Source organism: Anolis carolinensis, chromosome 1 (genome assembly GCF_035594765.1).
Source record: "Anolis carolinensis isolate JA03-04 chromosome 1, rAnoCar3.1.pri, whole genome shotgun sequence".
Classification (NCBI taxonomy): domain Eukaryota; kingdom Metazoa; phylum Chordata; class Lepidosauria; order Squamata; family Dactyloidae; genus Anolis; species Anolis carolinensis.
In genome coordinates this window covers 304,585,484-304,606,771 of record NC_085841.1, presented here as the reverse complement: position 1 = coordinate 304,606,771, position 21,288 = coordinate 304,585,484, and the positions used below count along the sequence as shown (strand labels likewise).

At 38.3% G+C, this 21,288-nt stretch overlaps 1 protein-coding gene across 1 annotated transcript in view; it reads right to left on the bottom strand.

Moving 5' to 3' along the window:
• The window catches only part of fut8 (fucosyltransferase 8), a 108,064-nt gene that overhangs the window by 59,648 nt on the left and 27,128 nt on the right, over positions 1–21,288 (bottom strand). The window contains exons 2-4 of the mRNA XM_003214611.4: positions 10,825–11,217; positions 926–1,041; positions 649–814 (exon numbers count right to left, since the gene is read on the bottom strand). Of these exons, the coding sequence (XP_003214659.1) occupies positions 649–814; positions 926–1,041; positions 10,825–11,027 (485 nt within the window). The 5' untranslated portion in view covers positions 11,028–11,217. The remainder of the gene's footprint in view (positions 1–648; positions 815–925; positions 1,042–10,824; positions 11,218–21,288) is intronic.

Here is a 21,288-nt window from a genome sequence, read left to right as displayed (position 1 = left end):
ATTGCCTTTTGTTTCATTTTAAAGGTGGTTGAAAGTTATGAAATGTCACATTAAGGCCAATATTATCTGCTGTGCTTTAATGAATATGTCTCTACAAAGCCATTTGCACAATAGAATCCAGGAAATGAAGAGACTGCTGAAAAGTGAAAACAACATCTTAAATTATTTGGGTTCATTTACTCATATTCAGTGGGGAACACTATCATGAAACAAAAATGCACTTTTATATGTATAGATGAAGCCATTATGTCTTTTACGTGCAGCACTTCAATGACCAAACTTTTTTGATTATGAACAAAATATGAGACAGTGTTACTGCACTGTACACATGTTACCTCTGAAACCCTTGGTGTGAGACTGAATGAGATTTACAGAAGAAAACAGATTTCTACATGCACCTTACTATTTTACATTTATAAAAAAATATATACAAGCAAAAGTGTCATACATTCTACAGCAGAACAGAGGGAGGTAGGCATATCTCATAACTATGTATTTATATTTTGATAGTAAAATAAACTAATTCAATATTTCATTTATTACCCAAAGACTACATCAAAAGCAAAATTAAGCATGTTGTTATCATCACTTTCATACGGTTTACAAGCTTTAGTACAACAAACATTCAGCTATAATAGTTGTTAGTACCTTTCATGATCACCCAAGTCAGATAGAAGTTCATCAGTGTGCCTTTGGAGTTCACTTCCTTCCAGACTTTTTAATTTCTTCAGTTCACTCTGGAGAAAAAACCAAAGTTCCTTGGCTCCATTTTCAATCCGCCTTCTCAATATTTCATGTTCTTTTCCTAAGCCCACTAACAAAATGGAGGGGAAAGGACAGAAAGGACTGTTGACATTTATCTCATTACAAAAGACACACATTTGTGTTCCATTCTAAGATAGAAGAAGAAAAATCATATACAAACCATCTCCTGTTTGTTGCTTATAATTTTCCATCTGTTCTTTGGCCTTTATTAGCTGTTCTTCTAAAGCATGTACTCTTCCTACAGCAGGACCCTGATCAACAGGACCTTCTGGTATCCTATTACAAAACCAAAAGAGTACAACAAGTAAGCTTGCATATACAGTAGTCGTAGTTCTGATTTCTAAGAGTTGGGAAAGCCAATATCCAGATTGTGCCAAGATCAATAAAATAATAATAAATACTATAGCAATACATTACAATACAATAACATATCATCATAGACACAAGAACTTTTGTCCCTGAAAGTTGTATAGTATTTTATGCCCAATTTCCTCTGAAAGCATAAATATTTAAGAATGAAATCTAATGTAGCAAGAACAAGACAGAAACAGCTATGAACTGAAGTCTACATCTTGACATGCAAGCATAAGAAACTAGCATGAGACGAAACTGTTGTAATCTCTGATTATATATGCATGAGGAACACCATGCACTGGGCAAACACTGTTCCCTTCCAAAAAGTTCCACCAAAAACTGGTGTGCAAGGGAAAGCAGTACTGTATCTCCTCAAAAGGATAGATGAATAATGCAAGCAGCAGGAAGTATATGGTTCCTAATTTTTCCAAAAACAGAAAGCTACTATTCCTATGACTGCTATTCATGGCCTTATAATTTCTCACTGTCTTACATGTAACGATATAAAAAAATAATTCACAAAAATAGTAATGTTTCTTTATTGAGTTACATTTCTCAACAATATGTTGTTGCTGCACTCTATATCTCTTTGTGTTATAAGTTTTGGAGACCTATTTGAAATCTTATAACATCACTGTTTTATTACCTTTATATATGCTGTTTGTGTCAGCCACAATAAACTGCTTTAATTCAGAAAAGATCTACAAAACTACACATGCAAAGAGACTAAGTCTTAACTGAAGCCCAACGTGGCTGACTTATTTGTTTTTAGAATAGCTAGTACAGTTCTCTTATCCCTTATCCAAAATGTTTGGCAACAGAAGTATTAAGGATTTTAGATATTTATATTTGATTTTAGGGTGTCTATTTTTTAGCACTAAAATGAAGGTTGTGTACATTATTTTTCATTAATAAAGTGTAAAGCTAAAGTAAAAGTGCTATTTAAAATTTATTTACTTCACTTATATACCGCTTTTCTCACCCCTGGTGAGGGACCCAAAGCAGTTTCCAAACATAGTATTCCAAACAATACTATACGTAGAATTGGAGTTTGCAAAATGAAGGTGGTTGTGTACAAATCTTCTGATGATAAAATCATAAGACAAGGATCATGAGAATGTGGTCTTTTATCATTTTGTATAGACATTGGTGGTTAGCCAGATGAGTAATGTTGTTAGAGCCTAACATCAAAGTTTTGTATTTTAATTTGCAACTCCACAAATAGTCAAAGATTGATGTTAGATTGGTTAGACATAAGTTGTATTCAAGAAAATATACCAATCATCTAGAAAAGAATCTTGCAGGATCAAATGGTTGGGATATGAAAACATATTTGCTTTAATGTAATTAGAGTAATAATAACGATAACGACAGCAACAACAACAACAACAACAACAACAACAACAACAACAAATTATCTCTGTGCCTGGGGGGTATAATGTGAAACACTGTTCATGTTAGAAAGGGGTTGTTGCTCTGGGTTAATTTTGCTTTCCAACCATCATCACAGAAGGCCCAATACCTAATTTTTGATTGAGACACTTTATTTATTTATTTAGTTATTTATTTATACCCCAGCTTTATCTCCCCAGAAAGGGACTCAAACCGGCACTTTAAGTGTAACACAAATTGTCCATCTACATGCCAACTATCAAGTACAAAATTCCTGCAGTTTGCAAATTGCCCCAGGGAACCTGTGGTGTTTGGAAGCAGTGATGTTTTATAATGAGCAAAAGCTCACCCTCTAAACTAGGCAGACACTCTAACCATATCCCATAATACTCTCACATATAGTGACTTTGTCTTTGCAGCAAGTGCAAAAGGATACCCTGATAACCAATTCAAGTATTCATTGAACCGATTAAGTCTTCCATAATGGGAAACATACAATTGTTGTATATAAATATGATGGAACGTTTGAGATGCTATATTCTACTATTGTGAATTATCGTATATACTCGAGTATAAGCCGACCCAAATATAAGCCGAGGCACCTAATTTTACCACAAAAAACTGGGATAACTTATTGACTCGAGTGTAAGCCAAGGGTGGGAAATGCAGCAGCTACGGGTAAATTTCAAAATAAAAATAGATACCAATAAAATGTCATCAATCCAGGCATCAGTAGGTTAAATGTTTTTGAATAATTAAAAAAACGTTCATTTGGATCCCACCCTATCTCCCCATGGGGACTCAGGCCGGCTTCCAACATAGTAACAGGCAAACATCCAATGCTTATATAAACAATGCAGAGCTAGATATAGATCTATAATTATATATACTAATTTCACATATGTATCTCCCCCTGAAACATTTGCAAATCCCCCCTCTCTCTCTATGTATGTGTGCATTTCCCCTACAACATTTGAAAACCATATATATATATATATATATATATATATAGAGAGAGAGAGAGAGAGAGAGAGAGAGAGAGACATGTCTATATATATTTACGTGTTCATTTCCCCCCTATAATATTTGCAAGCCCTATATAGGTAGGTAAGAATATATTCATATCTATCCAGACATCTCTCTTTATATAGATAATTATATCTATATAGAATTTGCAGAAACTTGCAAACATATGAGGATAAATTCATATATAAAAATACATATACATTATATGTATGGCTACAGATACACAGGTACACTGACGACAACATAGTCTGTGCGCATTCAGAAGAAGACCTACAAGCCACTCTAAACACCTTCGCAGAAGCATACGAGAAGCTCGGCCTCTCACTGAACATCGAGAAAACCAAAGTGCTCTTCCAACAGGCACCAGCCAATCCCTCTGCAATGCCAGGAATACAGCTTAATAGTGTAACACTAGAAAATGTTGACCATTTCTGCTACCTTGGCAGCCACCTCTCCACAAAAGTCAACATCGACACTGAAATACAACACCGCCTGAGCTCTGTGAGTGCAGCATTTTTCAGAATGAAGCAGAGAGTGTTTGATGATCGGGATATCCATAGAGATACCAAGGCACTTGTTTATAAAGCCATTGTCCTCCCAACCCTGCTCTACACCTGCGAAACGTGGACAGTCTACAGACGTCACACTCAACTCCTGGAACATTTCCATCAGTGCTGCCTCAGAAAAATCCTGCAAATCTCTTGGGAAGACAGGCGGACAAATGCCAGTGTGCTGGAAGAAGCAAAGACCACCAGCATTGAAACGATGCTCCTACGCCATCAACTCCGCTGGACTGGCCACGTTGTCCGTCTCAATCACCATCTCCCAAAGCAGTTGCTCTATTCCGAACTCAAGAACGGGAAACGTTATGTTGGTGAGCAGGAAAAGAGATTTAAAGATGGGCTTAAAGCCAACCTTAAAAACTGTGGCATAGACACTGAGAACTGGGAAGCCCTGGCCCTTGAGTGCTCTAATTGGAGGTCAGCTGTGACCAGCAGTGCTGCGGAGTTCAAAGAGGCACTAATGGAGGGCTTAAGGGAGAAACATGCCAAGAGGAAGGCCCGTCAAGCCAACCCTGACCGAGACTGCTTTCCACCTGGAAACCGATGTCCTCACTGCGGGAGAACATGCAGATCAAGAATAGGTCTCTACAGCCATCTACGGACCCACCCCCAAGACCCCATAGATGGAGGACCATCATCCTCAAACTACGAGGGATTGCCTAAGTAAGTAAGTAAGACACAGGTACATGGATCTATATGTAGAAAGGATTTGCAAAGACCTGCAAACATATGAGGGGAAAATTCATATATAAAAATAATGTATATGTATGGCTACAGATACACAGGTACATGGATCCATATGTAGAAAGGATTTGCAAAGACCTGCAAACATATGAGGGGAAAATTCATATATAAAATTAATGTATATAGATAGATACAAATATAAAGGTATATAGAGATTGCAAAAGCTTGCACGGGGTTAATGCCTATATATCTGTAGGAAAGTTTAACAAATATTTCAGGGGAAAATGCTCTCATAAGATTAATGAATATATTTTTTTCTTCCTGACTTGCAAGGGCATCTTTCTTTTTTCAAAACATTCCCTTGATTAAGAGCGAGGGAGGCTTTGCAAAAGAAAACACACTGATAAGGGAGAACAGAGAAATAGATCACATATTGCAAGCAATAGCTTACAGGCTCCTTTGCCGGCCTTGACCTTGACCCGATTATAAGCCAGGGGAGGTTTTTTCAACTCATAAAAAGGGCTGAAAAACTCAGCTGATCTTCAAGTATATACGGTACATACTTATCAATATGACTGTTCTGTCAATTTATCAGTTATGAGCTCTCTGATCTAATATCAAAATCAAATCTGGTATCAAAACACATGTGTATTAGAGAATGTGTATCTACTTTTCAGATTCATAGTTCCAAGACCATGAAATGCAGATGTGTAAAAAGTGGCATTCATACCAGTAAACGTGTACCTGGTTTCTAAAAGACAGTAATTATAATTTTTCTGTACATGTTTGAAGCATATTTGCATTACCATTTTCAGTTACTGACAAATTACCATATCTACTCAAGTCTAATCCTAACCTTTTTTTTTTTTTTTGCTAAATTACATTGCTGAAATAGAGGTGCCCATTAGATTCGATGACATGCTAGAGTGGTGCACATAGACAAAGCTGCACCAAAAGGCCTGGAAGAAGCTGGACCGAGGGGGGGTGGAGGGGGATAGTGCACAAAGAGGCTGTTCCCGGTGGTGGTGGTGGTGGTAGCCTCAGGTCTCAATGGCACCCGGATAAGGATGAGGAGTGCCCAGATGATGGCCCAATCATTCCTGCCACTTAGCTGCAAATTCTACCTCCTGGGCAGCCCTTGGGGTCGCTCCCCCCCAGGTCAATCCTTTACAATTTCCCATTGGCCTGATTCATAATCCCCCCAAATCAAAATTGAAGGCATTGTGAATGAGGCCAATTGGGTATTGTGTGCAGCCTTAGCCTAACAGAAGACTGTGGCTTTCCAAATGGCTTCATTTATTGTGATTCAACCTGATGGAGCTGAGGGGCTTGGGGTTTCAGGGTCTCTGGGATCATGTGCAGAGTTTGACAGCTCAGATGCAGTTCAGAGCTTGGAAAAACACTGGAGACAAATACAGCTGAGACGGGAGAAAACGAGGGGGTGTATGAGCAACAGGTTGTGTTTCCATCTGAAACTACAGATGTTTTGGAATCCAGCAGCTCTGATAACATTAGATCATCTGGGGGAGAAGTTGACTTGGATACACAGTAAAGATTGGCTCTGAGAAGGGAAGGATTCAGGTGCCGAAAATCAGACAGACTTTGTAAGAGAGAGAGATAGACGAAAACAGGCCCCTCAAGGTCAAAAGAATATGTCCATGTTTTGTAGTCCTTAAAGCAAAGGAAGCTATGGGGAGATTTTAGATCTAGCAACATTGCTTTCCCTGTGAAGTCTTCTAGCCTCGTTCTTCGTTCAAGCCAAGATTCAAGTTCATACTCTGGTATCTTGTTCCATGGAATATTTTGGGATTCATGTTCATGTTATAAAGATTCATATTCCAGTTTTAAGCCCTGTTTTGGATTTATTCTGCCTTTGGATTGTTTCCCGTGATCAGTTTGAACTGACTTTTTGCTTGTGACTTTTGCCTTCTATATTAACTTTTGGATTTTACCCTTTGTTCACGCCGAAGTATTTTGCCCTTTTTTATATATGTTTTCTTAATAAACTGCTTTGACTTTCAAACTTGGTTTCTTGGGGGGTGCTGTGAGCAAGGTAAAACCCTGCTGAAGTGCAACATCATTCATGCTGCCTGCCTACCTGATGTGCTGTGCCTGTGCTGTTGGGAACATTACATTTGAGGGCAATTCTTTTGTAATATGCACTTTCAAAGTAGAAGTGTGCATTATATTAGATGGCACATTATACCTGAGTAAATACGTGCATTGTTAGCATATGCAGGTAAAACTTTTTTTACTGTTTCATTTTGTTGTTGCTTAAATATGAAGTTACTACTTGTTAGTTGCCTTTAGTCACCTGAAGGAAATCAAAGCACACAAATTTAAAATACAGTATTAGTAACTGAAATAAAATGTAGCTGTGTCCACAAAATCCTATTTCAGTGCCTCATCATGCCATGGAGGTGTCTTAAAAAGTGTAGGGACAAGAATCACAGAAGCACTCTTATTCAGGCATTTCTTACAAATATAGAAGTGATTGTATCTTTGGGATATTGGAATTTTATTTTATATTGAAACATATACTGTCCAAAGTGAGGTTTGCACATTGTGATGTGCAGAATGTAGGGGGTGATATTCTCCCATGTACCAAAACAAATTAGCAGCTGCAACGGGGTCATCACATCAGTGTTTAGCCACCCAATCTCACATTTAACCACTGAATTTTGTCACTGGCCACTGCCTCAATTTAATAACAAACCTACATTGAAAATCTTCAAATTTAGCTTTCCTGGAAAACACAACAGGCTGTGGCACGGATAAAACGAAGCATTTCCTGAAGTTTATGACATAGCCCTATTCACTTCAGGCATTCAAACAAGCACATTTGGGGGGGGGGGGGGGGGTAAAGTGAGAAGACAAAGGAAAGTACACACACAAGCCCTTTCCCTAGCCATCTCCACACATGGCTAACATTTAGCTGAATGGTCCTTGAAGTTTATCTGTAATGGAGAACTGTGTTAATGCAGTTTTTCTAATGGGGAGGAGGCTTTTAATTATATCCAATGTATTGTTATTTATTATTATCAAAATATTTGCACTCTATCCTGTACAGTGAAACCTCTTACTTAGGTTTCACTTTTACATAAAAGCAGCATTTTGAGTTAAGAGCTAGCGTCAGAGGGTGTGCTAGCACGAGAGCTCAGCACTTTAGAGCTTCAAGGGAGCAGCCTCCGTGACTCGTGCCCTTGTCCGCTTTGGGAGATTGCTGCTTTGGGAGATTACTGTCCACTTTGCTCTTGTTCGATTTGAGGAACTTTGGGTTAATTGAGTTTGTGTAGCTTTTATTCCTGGCATGTTTGGCTTCATGAAGAGAGAAAGGGAGAGAGAGCAAGAGAGGGAGGGCGGCTGGAATGAGTACAGTATGAAGCAAATAATGCTTCTGTCTCTTTACTATGTGCTTTGTGCTTCTTTGCCACAACCTACCATTTTAAAGTTGATCTTTCATTTTTATTGTTCCATGTGTATGTGCATAAACATTATTTGTTATTTATAAAGTACATTTTCTTATTTAAAATCTTCTAACAAAAAAATTGGGAGTGGGAGGCCAAAATGCACTTAAATGGGAAAATTTACTTTGAGATAAGAATGTTTTGAATTAAGAGCTTGGTCACGAAAAGAAAATCTCAAGTAAAGATTTTCCTGCTTCTTGCAGGGGGTTGGCCCATGAGGTCTCTTCCAACTCTACGATTCTATGATTCTATGCTGGTGCTGCTGCTATTATTACTACTACTACTATTATTCCTCCACTTTCCTCTCTTAATCTAGACCCAAAACTCACAACATTAGAAACAATGCAGTTTAAAACCTACAACATATAAATATTAAAACAGAATAAAATCTAGAATTGTTAAAACAAATCAGTTAAAATCACATAAAACCATTAAAACTGTTAAAATAATTAAAAGACTATACAAAACCCCATTGTTCATTCCTCAAAACTTTATGCCTATATCACAAATCTCAGGGCAGCATACTACTTATAATATATTTTTAAAAACTAAAGTTGGTTTGCAGCTTCCCTTAGAAGGATGGTACACAAATCAAATAATTTTAAAACTAACTTCCTTTTAATAAGCTACACTGCTCCTGCTGCTCCTGCATTGGCAAAAAGTTCAACAAAACACTATTTTCAGCTCTATAGCAGCTCTATAGAGCTTCCAGCTCTATAGCAGGGTTGCATTATATAGTCATCTTCATAATCTTTACTCACTGCATTTTCTTATAAGCACACCAGGAAATTGGGAATCGCAAAATAAATAGAAGAATTATCTTGTAACATTCATATATTATAGATTATATTTTCATAGGTAATTTTTAATTTTTACAGCACAGAATAAAACTTATTAACTTGAGACTATTTCCTGAAAACAAGGAATCTGGGGGGCAAGGTTAACTAAAAGCAACTATGGTAATACCCTTTACTCTCCTTGGACACCCATATCTGATACACTGAATCACTAACACAGCCACATTTTCATCTATGCATGTTTGAAGTAATGAATAACTTTCCTGATCATCAAAGGTAGCATTTACTATATTTCACATTCAACTAATCCTGCTGACTTGATTCTATATCATGTGGAAGAAGCCCAGCTGAATGGGCATTTTCCCCAACATCAGAGAAATATCAGAACGTCCAGTCTCTTAGTAACAATAGTCAGGCCAGAATAAAAAGGAGTATAAATACCCCACTTCATGATTAGGATTCTGCTGTTGAAACTAAATCCTGACCTCTAAAACTATATAGAGGTTCCAGAGTTTGACCAGAGGGTTATAAGGCTGTCAGTCAACAAAATTTAACAACAGTTGTGTGAAGCTGCATCAGCCTCAACTGCATGCATAGGAGGATAGTATAATCTATGTTCTTTTGCACTCCACTACTGTCATGTATATTTTTAGAATCCTTGATATTTGTACATTTACAAATAAATAGCCTAATTTAGCATTTCCTCTTTCTGGCAATCCATTCTGAATTGATCACGTCAAGCTCTCTACAGCCTGATTAGAATTTTACCAACTGGTACTATTTAAATCTAATCACGCCCATTCCATTTATTAATATGTTGGGATAATTAGGAATGCAAAGTGAAAGTTATCCATAGCTACTCCCCTCGTTTCACATATCAGCATGAGATATCCTGTATAAAGCTTTTGGGATCCTATATAAAGGTGGTGGAGTATACATTTCTATGAATGTGCATAATTAGAGTCTGGACTGAGCCAGAATAGAGCTATCCCAAGGGCATGTCTACAAAATGAAGTACAGAGTAAACCTCATATTTAAAGTTATACTGAAGAGTTCGGTACCTCTTCAGTTCTCAATTACACTACCATAAAACCTCAATAGCATTCTGGCCCATGACTAAATTCACCTTGTTCTTTTCTCTCTCATTTGCATTTCTACCTCGTCCCTTGGTATTAGGATTGGCTATGCTTCTGTCTTCACTTAAAATCCAATTTAACTTTTTAGAGAGGAATAAATGATTGAAGACATACAATAAGAAGAAGACTATGTAATCCAGATACTTAAGTAGCCAAAAAGAAAATTAGTTGATTATTTCTTCATGCTCTCCTTCCATTCAGGAAGCAAACACTACATTTTTAAATTATGCTGATAAGAAAATAAAGATCACATACTGTCTTACCTAACAATTACAGATACAGTATATAAATTTAGATTGAGTTTGATATTAAAATGTTTGTCAGCAGTTTCCAAGTCTTCAACATTAAAACTACCGACATATCAGACAGTGAAAATATCATTATATCTCCAACATGAAATACATGCCTCTGAAAAAGGAGGTCTGTTCCATAATGGATACAAGCCACATGTATGCAGTTCATACTATTCACCAACGGATTATTTCATTATTAATTCAGTTTTATCCTGTATATTCAAACAGAGGAAATGAAACTTCACAAGAGTAATAATCTTGCCAAGAAAAACCCTTAGGATTGTAAAAAATTGCAGATTACTTGAAGGAGCACAATGATGATAACAATAACATTTTTAAAAGTCTACCTGAGTGACTCTGCCATTCGTCTTAAATCTTCATTTTGCTGTTTTAACCGTTCAAGTTTTGCTAATATTTTTGACAATTCACGACTAGAATGATCTGGATGTTCATTGTCTCGTACTAAGTGTCCACCTATGTAAAATAGCAAGGTCCCCCAAGCAAACAGAATGAGCATAATCCAACGCCAGGAGCCAGTCCATGGCCGCATTTTCAGATGTTCTGCCCACTACTAAGCAGTTTTAGTTCACAAAGCCAACATTGTAATTCCTCGTTCTTGTTTCACAAGGTCCAGGGTTTCTGTGTTGTTGATTCACCACATTGTGTTTTCACAGCATTTGTCCTACAGAAGAACTTATCTGAGATGAATAATCCAACTTCTAGTGTCAGAGGTCTTTCGTCTGTGGGAAAGAACAAAGTCAAGTCAAATTCTGTAACTGACAAACAGTAGAATGTATTGAATTACAACTTACATCGTTTAGTATTTAATTGCAAGATACAGTAGAACCCCGGTTATCTGATTTAAACGGGCGGACCGACACTCGGATATCCAGATTAATCGGATAACACGATCTGTAGGACCAGGCGCCTAGCGAAGGGAGGAAACTTCTCCCTCCAGCAGGCGCTTGGACCCAGAGAAGCGCAAGGTGTGCCGCTGATTAGCAACATGCTTCGCGCTTCTCTAAAGGCCCAAGCGCCTGCCAAAGGGAGGAAACTTCTCCCTTCGGCAGGCATTGGGCCCAGAGAAGCAGGCCACGATTGCAGGCCGCTTCCTCCTGCCTCTCCCTCTCGTCTTCTTCCTGCCTCTCCTCTTGCAAGAGGAGAGGAAGAGGCAGGGTGCTTCCCTCTCCCTCTCCTCTCGCGAGAAGGAGCTCCTTCTCACGAGAGGAGAGGGAGAGGGAAGCACCCTGCCTCTTCCTCTCCTCTCGCAAGAGGAGAGGCAGGAAGAACCTTCTCGTGAGAGGAGAGGCAGGAGGAAGCAGCCCACGATCGCTGCTGTAGCAGCGCTCGTGGCCTACTTCCCTGGGCCGAGCCCTCACCCCTTGAGAAGCAGCCCACGAGCGCTGCTAGGCAGCGGAGCCCATGGACTCCTTCCAAGGGGCGAGGGCTCCTTTCGCTTGAGAGAGGGAGGGGGAGGGGCACCCCCAGTGGCCCCTCGTATAATACAGAGACTCGGTTAACTGGGGCTCGGTTAACCAGGGCTCTACTATAGTTAAACATTGAAATGCTTCAGCAACACACAACATCACAATAGTACAGCAACTCACAATTAACTTAAGAGTCTACATTACCAGTGCACACAGAAGTGACAATAAAACCCAAATTATGGAAATGTAAAACATTCACACCCCTTTATACTTCAATCAACCTAAAACATTATGCAGTCTATTTTTTCTTCAAATGCATCATACATCTAAATGTAATAAGTAACAGTAGAAAACTATTATTTTCTTCTCCTTTTCAAACTTAATCTGCATCTCTTAAAGTGTTACTGCCTTTAATGTGTGTCTTGAAAATACAAATATTAAGACATGGGCCTAAACACAATCATACTTGTAGATTCTGTTTTTTTCACTGATAGAAAGGTCTTACAACTTATTACAAAGCAAAAGCAGTTTGGGAATATTCCTCGGTTCTGGAAGGCAGTGGGTTCTCTGGCCACAGCAGCTCATGCTCTGGTAACTTCCCTAATAATAGGGAGAGCAAGGACTGGGCACATGATACATTTTTGCGAATTACTGCAATGTATGGCACTGAGCCACCAGTAACTTTTTACCCTAATTGGTATTTTAAAGCATGATTGCAACAACAAAAAATGGGGGGGGGGATATGATATGAACATGGGCTATGTACATACATTGATATTAGCTAACCATTTCCCAAAAGTACACTTCCATGACTTTTGCTTCTATAAAATGCATATTGATCTACAGCTTAAACAATGCAATCTTCGGATCACTGGACAACAAATGATTAATACTTTTAATATTTTATCCTCCCTGTTTTGGGAAATGAGTCCTTTAGCACCAGCGCATAGAATCCAATTCATATGTTGCAGAGTTAAGAACATTTTGTAGATAAGCATGCTTTAAAAAGACATGTGTTCCTACAAATGCCCCCCCCCCCCCCAATACTGAAGGGGTATTCTTGTTCTACAGTGGCTGCTCATATTGACAGAAGTACTATGAACCTGTTGTGATTCATCCATCTACATTATTGACATCCAACCTATTTTAAAATTGGAAGCTTACACTCCCAATTTTCGGCCCAAATGCTCATTTTGATGTTCAAAAAGCCCTAAATGGCTTGGAACCTGAAACCCTTTGACCTATTCCATGTGCCCTGGCAGAACAAACTGAAGTGGCTGGCAACCTGAGAAAGAGCCTTTTCAGTAGTAGCATCCTAATTATGGAACAGTCTTCTTTCCCAGAAAGGCTGACTTGTTACAATTTCTGAATCATTTTCTATGGCTGGTCAAGAGCTTACTGTTAATCTTTACGTAAGACATTTGTGGAGCCTAGACTTCTCAATTTTAAAATCTATGTGTTTAATTTTGGTATGCTATCAGTTTTATCATATTTTGTTATCCTTGTGGTCTTATGTTTGACTTATGCTCTACTTTTTCTTATAAGTTATGTTTGCTCACTGGAAACCTTCAAAATTGGTATGTGTTATAAATAGTTCTGGAATATATAGGTCTGTGTTATTAACCCCGGTGGTGAAGTGTGTTAAAGCACTGAGCTGCTGAACTTGTAGACCGAAAGGTCACAGGTTCAAATCCCGGGAGCCCGCTGTTAGCTCCAGCTTCTGCCAACCAAGCAGTTTGAAAACATGCAAATGTGAGTAGAGCAATAGGTACCGCTCCGGTGGGAAAGTAAAGGTGCTCCATGCAGTCATGCCGGCCACATGACCTTGGAGGTGTCTACAGACACCGCTGGCTCTTCGGCTTAGAAATGGAGATGAGCACCAACCCCCAGAGTCAGACATGACTGGACTTAACGTCAGGGGAAAACATTTACCTTTTACCTATAAAGCTATGGAGTAGCATGCAAATGTTGTAAATAAAGATGAATGATTCACAGAAGTCTAACACTTTCAATGCTGAGATCCTAATAATTCTGTCATCTTTCACCTTATTTTGTGAAGGATAAGTTCACTCATTATTGTAGAGATTAAATGGTTTCTATACAGTACAGAATTATTATACTTCATTGCTAACAAGGAATAATGACAATATGGAAGACTAAATCAGAGTAAGTATGACGCACCTATCAAATTATAACCAGCTGAGGATTTGAAAATGCTTCAATACTCTTGCCTAGAAAATGAAGCATTAAGCAGTGCTATGTATTTCATATACACTTTCCTGTATCTCTTGAATGGTTCTTTCAGGTACTACATTTATCCCTATGATTCACATTCCCTCCAAATAACATGAGCATATTGTGAAGAAATAAATGTCAAAAAGCAAGCTAAAATGTTCAGATAATCTTTAGTACTAGGCTAATTCCCAAAGAATTTTAAATATAATTGCTACTTTTTATTAGGATAATTCTAATATGGAAGTAGGATGTTAACACTACTAATAACTGAACTATGTTTATGCAATTGAAATGTGGGCCAAAGGATCAACCACTCTTTCTTTTTACAGTAATACCTTTGACAAGTTTTCTTAACACAGTTAAAGTCGATATAAGGAGTCATATCAACTGCTGTTAAAGCTAATCAGATTTTCCCTTTTTAAAGCTTCGTTAGGCATTCCTCTGCCAAATAAAAACTGTCTTTCATAGGTCCAATTAAAAAGAGAGTACCAGCTTCCAACTACATTATTACAGACCAGAATAAGAGGTCACTGTAATTTTCCCTTTGGTCTTGGCACTATTCACAAAATATGCCCTCTAGAACTAAAGTGTTTAATCCAAGAATCCAGTTGCATAACTCCACCTGCATAACAATGCTTTCTTAATTCTACAGTCATTAAACTTCATTGGAAGTCATGCCTGAAGAACAAAGGGTCCTCTGGATCATAATGGCATGTGATGATACACAAGAGGTAGAATGCAAAAATCTGAATTTGGCATGGCTGCTTCACATAATCAGAATAATGTTTCCTAGTGTACAACACATTTCCACATCCAAGTAGCAAAGCCAGATTGTGTTGTCATTTGCTTTGTGTTCAATAATAATGTTGAACTGAAAAAAACTGTGCTTACTTTTTGTTTTAGGAACAACTGTGAGCTGCCATACCAATTATTTTAAAACATATCAGACTAGCTCAATTGTTGAGCAGCTAAAATAAAATTTCCTGCAATTAAAATGGCCATCAAGGTGAAGCCTTTCATACAATTCAAGGATCCAAACATGTATTGATAAGTTTCATGCTTCTGTCAGAAGCTTTTCATTCAAGCTCTTACCTCTTTCTAAATTTGCTAACTCATTAACAGGTACAATTATGCAATTATCATGAGAAAGATTCAATATCCTTTCTCAAAAGAAAACATCTATGATTCTTTCAAACCCATGTAACACATTATATCCTATTGCAAAATTATTTGTGGCTTTAAAACTTGAAACAATGAATAACTTCAAATGACTCTTAGTCTGGAACTGTAATTTAAAAAACCATCCTATATAAGCTGTATTACATAGTTCTGGATGATTGGACAGCAAGATTAAGCAGCATGACCAAGCCATTTAAAATTATGGCTAAAATGATGCATTTTTAAAACATTCAGTAGAACTGACAAAAATGCCCTTACTTTAGACACAGCAGAACACTACCACCACCCACCCCCCAGAAAAAGGCAACAGCACACATCAATACCATCTTCTTCTAATCATATTCAATTTGCAGTATTTCTGGTTGGCCACTTGAGGCCACTACGATACCACATATTTAGTTAGGTGCCTCCCATGTGCCATTCTATCCTAGAGTAAGATGTAATCATTTAAATAATAGCACACACTAATTTATTCGAACATATGAAGCAGCCTCCATTGGTTGGTTTGCCACATTAGTTTTTTATCCCCCTTCACTATCCACAATCACCAAGCTCAACACTAACATTCAGGTGGTTCATTTACATGGAGGAATTTTGGGGTGGGGGATGCTTATCTTATCAGCCATACAGCTGCCCCATAGATCTTCTATATCTTATTGAAATGTTTTGGGAAGTGCACTGTATCAGATTTAAGGTTATACTTTGAATCCCTAAAATCATGTCCCCCAAATTCTTTAAAATACAAATTAAACTACTAGGAAAGCTTCTTCAAATTTATAACCTTGATTGTCAGTATTCCTGGCAAATATTCAACATATATGTGCTCTTTTTAAAGTCAGTATCTTATGTAGAGGGGCCCCTGGTGGCACAGTGCGTTAAAGTGCTGAGCTGCTGAACCTGCGGACCAAAAGGTCCCAGGTTCCAATCCCGGGAGCGGAATGAGCGCCCGCTGTTAGCCCCAGCTCCTGCCAACCTAGCAGTTCGAAAACATGCAAATGTGAGATCAATAGGTACCGCTCCGGCGGGAAGGTAACGGCGCTCCATGCAGTCATGCCGGCCACATGACCTTGGAGGTGTCTACAGACAACGCCGGCTCTTTGGCTTAGAAATCGAGATGAGCACCAACGCCCAGTCGGTCACGACTGGACTTATCGTCAGGGGAAAACCTTTACCTTTACCTTTACCTTATGTAGATAATCAACTGGATGAGGATACACAAATTGAAGATTAATCCCAATAAAGAAAAAGTGCTACTGGTTAGTCAAAAGGCAGATCAGGAACAATTATCCTAAAGGCTCAGGTTCATATCTTAGGTGTGCTCTTGAGTTCAACTCTGAAACAGTATACCTTGGTTTCAGTGCCAGCCAGAAAAAATGTTTTTACAGTTAAAACTAGGGTTTCAACTGTATCCATCCTAGAGATACCAGTTCTAGTTGCAGTAGAATATGCCTTTTAAGCACCTGTTAGGATTATTATAGCACATTCTATGCAGGGGTGAATGTGAGAAGTATTAAGGAACTTAAGCTGATCTACATGCTGAGACCAGACTATTGACTGCACCCAGTGATATATTCCCTTGTTACCACAAGTTCACTGGCCAATATATATATTTGGGGGGGGGGGGGGGGTTGCAACTCTAAATGCTGATTCTAATCCTTTAGGCCCTGTACAATTTAACATCAGGCTTGAGTGATTGTAATATCCTGCTTGAGAAAGAAACATTAAGATGTTTGGAAGATGCCCCTTTTTTCTGTCCCATTGCTTTCTAAGACACCTTTGAAAGAAATTCAAGACAGGACTATCTCAATGACTGCTCCAAAAATCTGAAACTTCTTAATAAAGGAGGTCAAATAGATTACACCTCTGTTTCCCTCTTGCAAACAAAATATATATTATTTAGACGTGCTTAGAGTAGAATTCTCTCACACACCCAGAGAACAAACATGGAGGATGGAGAGACTTCTGCCATATTTCAGAAAGTTGTAATGTTTGACAGGCCTTTTCTAAAAACTCAAATAGATCTGCCTGGAATAATTTGCTAGCATTCAGAGAAACCAGGCCCAATCCTTCCTGTGACAGCTCATCTTCTAAACCAATGGTTCTAAACCTATGGGTCCCCAGATGTTTTGGCCTTCAACTTCCAGAAATCCTAACAGCTAGTAAACTGTATGGGCTTTCTGGCCAAAATACCTAGAAACACACAGGTTGAGAACCACTGTTCTAATCTGTTTCAACAAAGCAACATGCTGGTGGTCCTTCCAACCTTTACACTAACATTCAGGTGGTTCATTTACACGGAGGAATTTTGGGGTGGGGGATGCTTGTCAGCCATACAGCTGCCCCATAGATCTTCTATATCTTATTGAAATATTTTGGGAAGTGCACTGTATCAGATTTAAGGTTGTACTTTGAATCCCTAAAATCATGTCCCCCAAATCCAATAGTTTGGATTCACGGGAGTAGTCCGATTAATCTTCACCACTAGACCATGTTAGTTGAAGTTGATGGGAATTGCTTAGGGAATGTTTCAACACAGACATGGACTTGATTTAAACTGAGAAAGAATATTAGCCAGCAAGCCTGATAACTGCAATGCCTCCTCCCCTGGGCATCAACTTCCCGAGATTCTGAGACTACAGCAGAGAAATAATCTCTAAGTGTTTCATTTGCACGTTCTGCTTCTATTTATACTGTATTCCTTGCTGGATGTTGAACTTCAAAAGGAGTTTCTTTCAAACCAGAAACAGGCATGTTAAAGGAATCCAGTTTCTAATTCTCTCCCACTGGAACTCTCCAGGTGATGCACAGAGTGTAAAAAATACCACCACCACCACCCAAAAAACCCCAACAACTTAAAAATGATTGGAAATCCAGTTCTGACTTTGATAAGCTTCTGGGGAGGGGGGGGGAGTTCAACAGCAAAAAGTATTGGAGTTATAGCCTATTTAAAAGGATAATTACCACTGTCTGAAGCTTCCAGAAGGTGTGATTCACCTTTTTTTTATTAGAAAAAGGGCAACACAGGCAATCCCCGAGTTACAAACATTTGACTTACAAATGACTCATAGTTAAGAACAGGGGTGAGACAACAGGAAGTGAGAGAGATTTACCCCTTGGAAGGGAAATTCATACCTGAAAGAGTTATCATGGGGAAAAGGTGTCTGCACTGAAGCTTTATCATCAATCTTGATTTCCACAAGCCAGATTTTTTAAAATCCAATTCTCACAGGGACAGAAAGTGAGGCAAAATCTTTTGAACAGGGGTACAGACAGTGAAACAAACTGCACAAAGGTGTTAACCCTTTCCCTGTGTTATCCAAAGCTAAAGAATATATATTTTTGGTTGGTGTTACACTTAAAAATATACTTGTTCTGACTTACAAACAAATTCAACTTAAGAACAAAGCTACAGAACCTATGTTGTTTGTAACTTGGGAACTGCCTGTATTGAGGGAGTTGCAAAAATAGCCTTATATTTGACCCACAATGCACTTTGTTCAAATGGTTTAGTCAGTTTGTGAAAACAAAACGAGCATCAATTCCTCGTGATACTTTTGCATTGACCCACTAAGGCAGTGACTACTTCAGTACTTTTTATTTCTATTATATTTTTTAAGGGAGTGACTGGAATTTAACATGTTCTTTCATATCCTTTCCTACTGCTATGGTTCTAATTATTTATTTTATTTATAAATAAATTTATTTATAACCTGCTGTTTTCTCTGTAATAAGAAAAAGACAGGTTACAAAAACTGGAAAAAAGCTCACATTATTCAAAGCATAAAAACTTTAAAAAGAACCTATTCACCTGCCAAAAGAAATGCACAATGGAAGGCAACAGTCTACCTTCTCTAGGAAAAGCATTCCAGAGCCTGGGAGCAGCTGCCAAGAACATCTTTCCCTGTTACCACAAGATGAACCTGTGATGTACCTTTTACCAGCTATTTACACATCCACTCCTTTTAATGGAATCACCTCTGCTGCCTATATTTGACAGTGAAACTCCACTCTCTTCCCTGATCAGTGGGGTATAGAATGAATTAGTCATCACATTTGTGGGTTTTATTTTTGCAGATTTGATTATTCACAGATTTGATTAAAATGTTCTTTCTGGGAATCCCTACATCTTTCAGTGTGATTCTATGGTCCCCTGGCACACTGGAGAACCTAGAAATTTCTCGAGAGAAAGCCTCTATAGGGATTTCTAGGTTCTCCAGTGCAATTATGTGGTCATCTTGCAGTGGAATTCAACCATAGAGTCATGCTGGAAGACCTAGACATTCCTAGAGAGACGCTTTCTCAGAAAAAATAGCATTTTAAATTCATGATTGTTTACTCCCATAGGGGCCCTATGCCCCTAACCCCAGTGAAGGCCTGATTGTACTCTGATGGAAGTTATTTGCTTCTCCATGAAAAGAGGTGGTAGGAAAGATCACAAGCAGCGAACCACTGTGCTACAGTGCCAAACAAGTGGCAGGAAAAGGGAAAAGGACACAAAAAGTTCCCACAGAAGGTCAAAGAACGGACAGTAGTGAACATCTTACTATCCTTCTTCCCTGCCTACCCTTAAAAGGCCACACCCTGGCTATTCCATGTTAGACTGAGGGCAAGTAAAAGAAAAGGAAAGGAGTGCAGATAAAAAATCATTTTCTAGACAGCGAGGTAATGATCATAATACCATCACACTCCTCACAGGCACTATTAATCTGGAAGACTGGGAATGTCCGCTCTTCTTGAAGGAGACATAGCAAGATATTCTAGCCTTGCTATCATTCTAATCAGTACAATTTTGACTCAAAGAGAAATAGCATTCCCAAGGAATAACACAATTGACTCCAGGAGTCCTGCAAAAAATGATGACTAGAATTTGGGTTTAATCTTTCATATTTACTGTTCATCCAAAATTCTGTGAGGCTCACAAGTTGCTTTCAGCATTGAGAAAGGACAGGAGGTACATGCTTTTGTTACTGAATAATGGGAGAAAAACTAAGAACTAATACATATAGCAGAGCAAGCAATGTGGTTTTTCCTAACTTATGCCAGCTGGACTAAGGTAGAAGAAAAATAGCACTATTTAGTTGTGCTGCAATGCAGTTCAGCTGCAGAGGAAACACTATTCATTATTAAATTAAAATACTACATGCTTTTATGTTTGTACATTTGAAACATGTTGTTTCTTTTTTGATATTCTACTCTATCTCAGAATAGCAACTTTTCAAAATATTAATACTCCCTTCCTCAAATGGTTCACAACTTAAAAGAGTGATTTTCTACATTCATCTGTATAAACAACATCAATTTAAGAAACCACTGAATACATCATCCATGCCTAGGGTGTGTCCAAAACGTCCAAAACTGACTCATTCAACATTACTTGGACATTTCCCCCTACAGAAATTTGAAAATGGGTACACGTATAATTCAAGATGTCACTATTAAAATGAGAAGGAAATTGAAAATAAGGTAATTTTTGTTTCAGTGGTAGTTCCTAACAGCCAGCTAGTAATTGTAAACAAGAATTAATTCAAGTCACACACATACCAAAATTGTGAAGGGGGTTTTCAGAAAGTAGTCCAAGACGAAAATACTTTTAAAAGAAGTTTGGAAAAGAGCACAATTCTCTTTCCACTGAAGCCCAAAGCATTTCCTATAGTTGTCGCAAATTTTCTACAAGCCCAGGCATATATGGAATGTTATGATAAGCCTTCTTCCTTATACTAAGTTTAGGGAAAAGAAAATCTTAACATATAGCTGTCAGAAAAAGGGGGAAAGAAGCATAAAACAGACTATGTGAGTATACATGTATGCCTTCAAGTCATCTGTTGATTCATGGCAACTCCATAAATTTCATAGGATTTTCTTAAGCAAAGAATATGAAGAGATGGTTATTACTATTAACACCCCTCCCCTCCACGGGGCGGGGGTCAGAAAGGTTTTAACCAAGCAGATCACAGTAAGATATGTACTGTA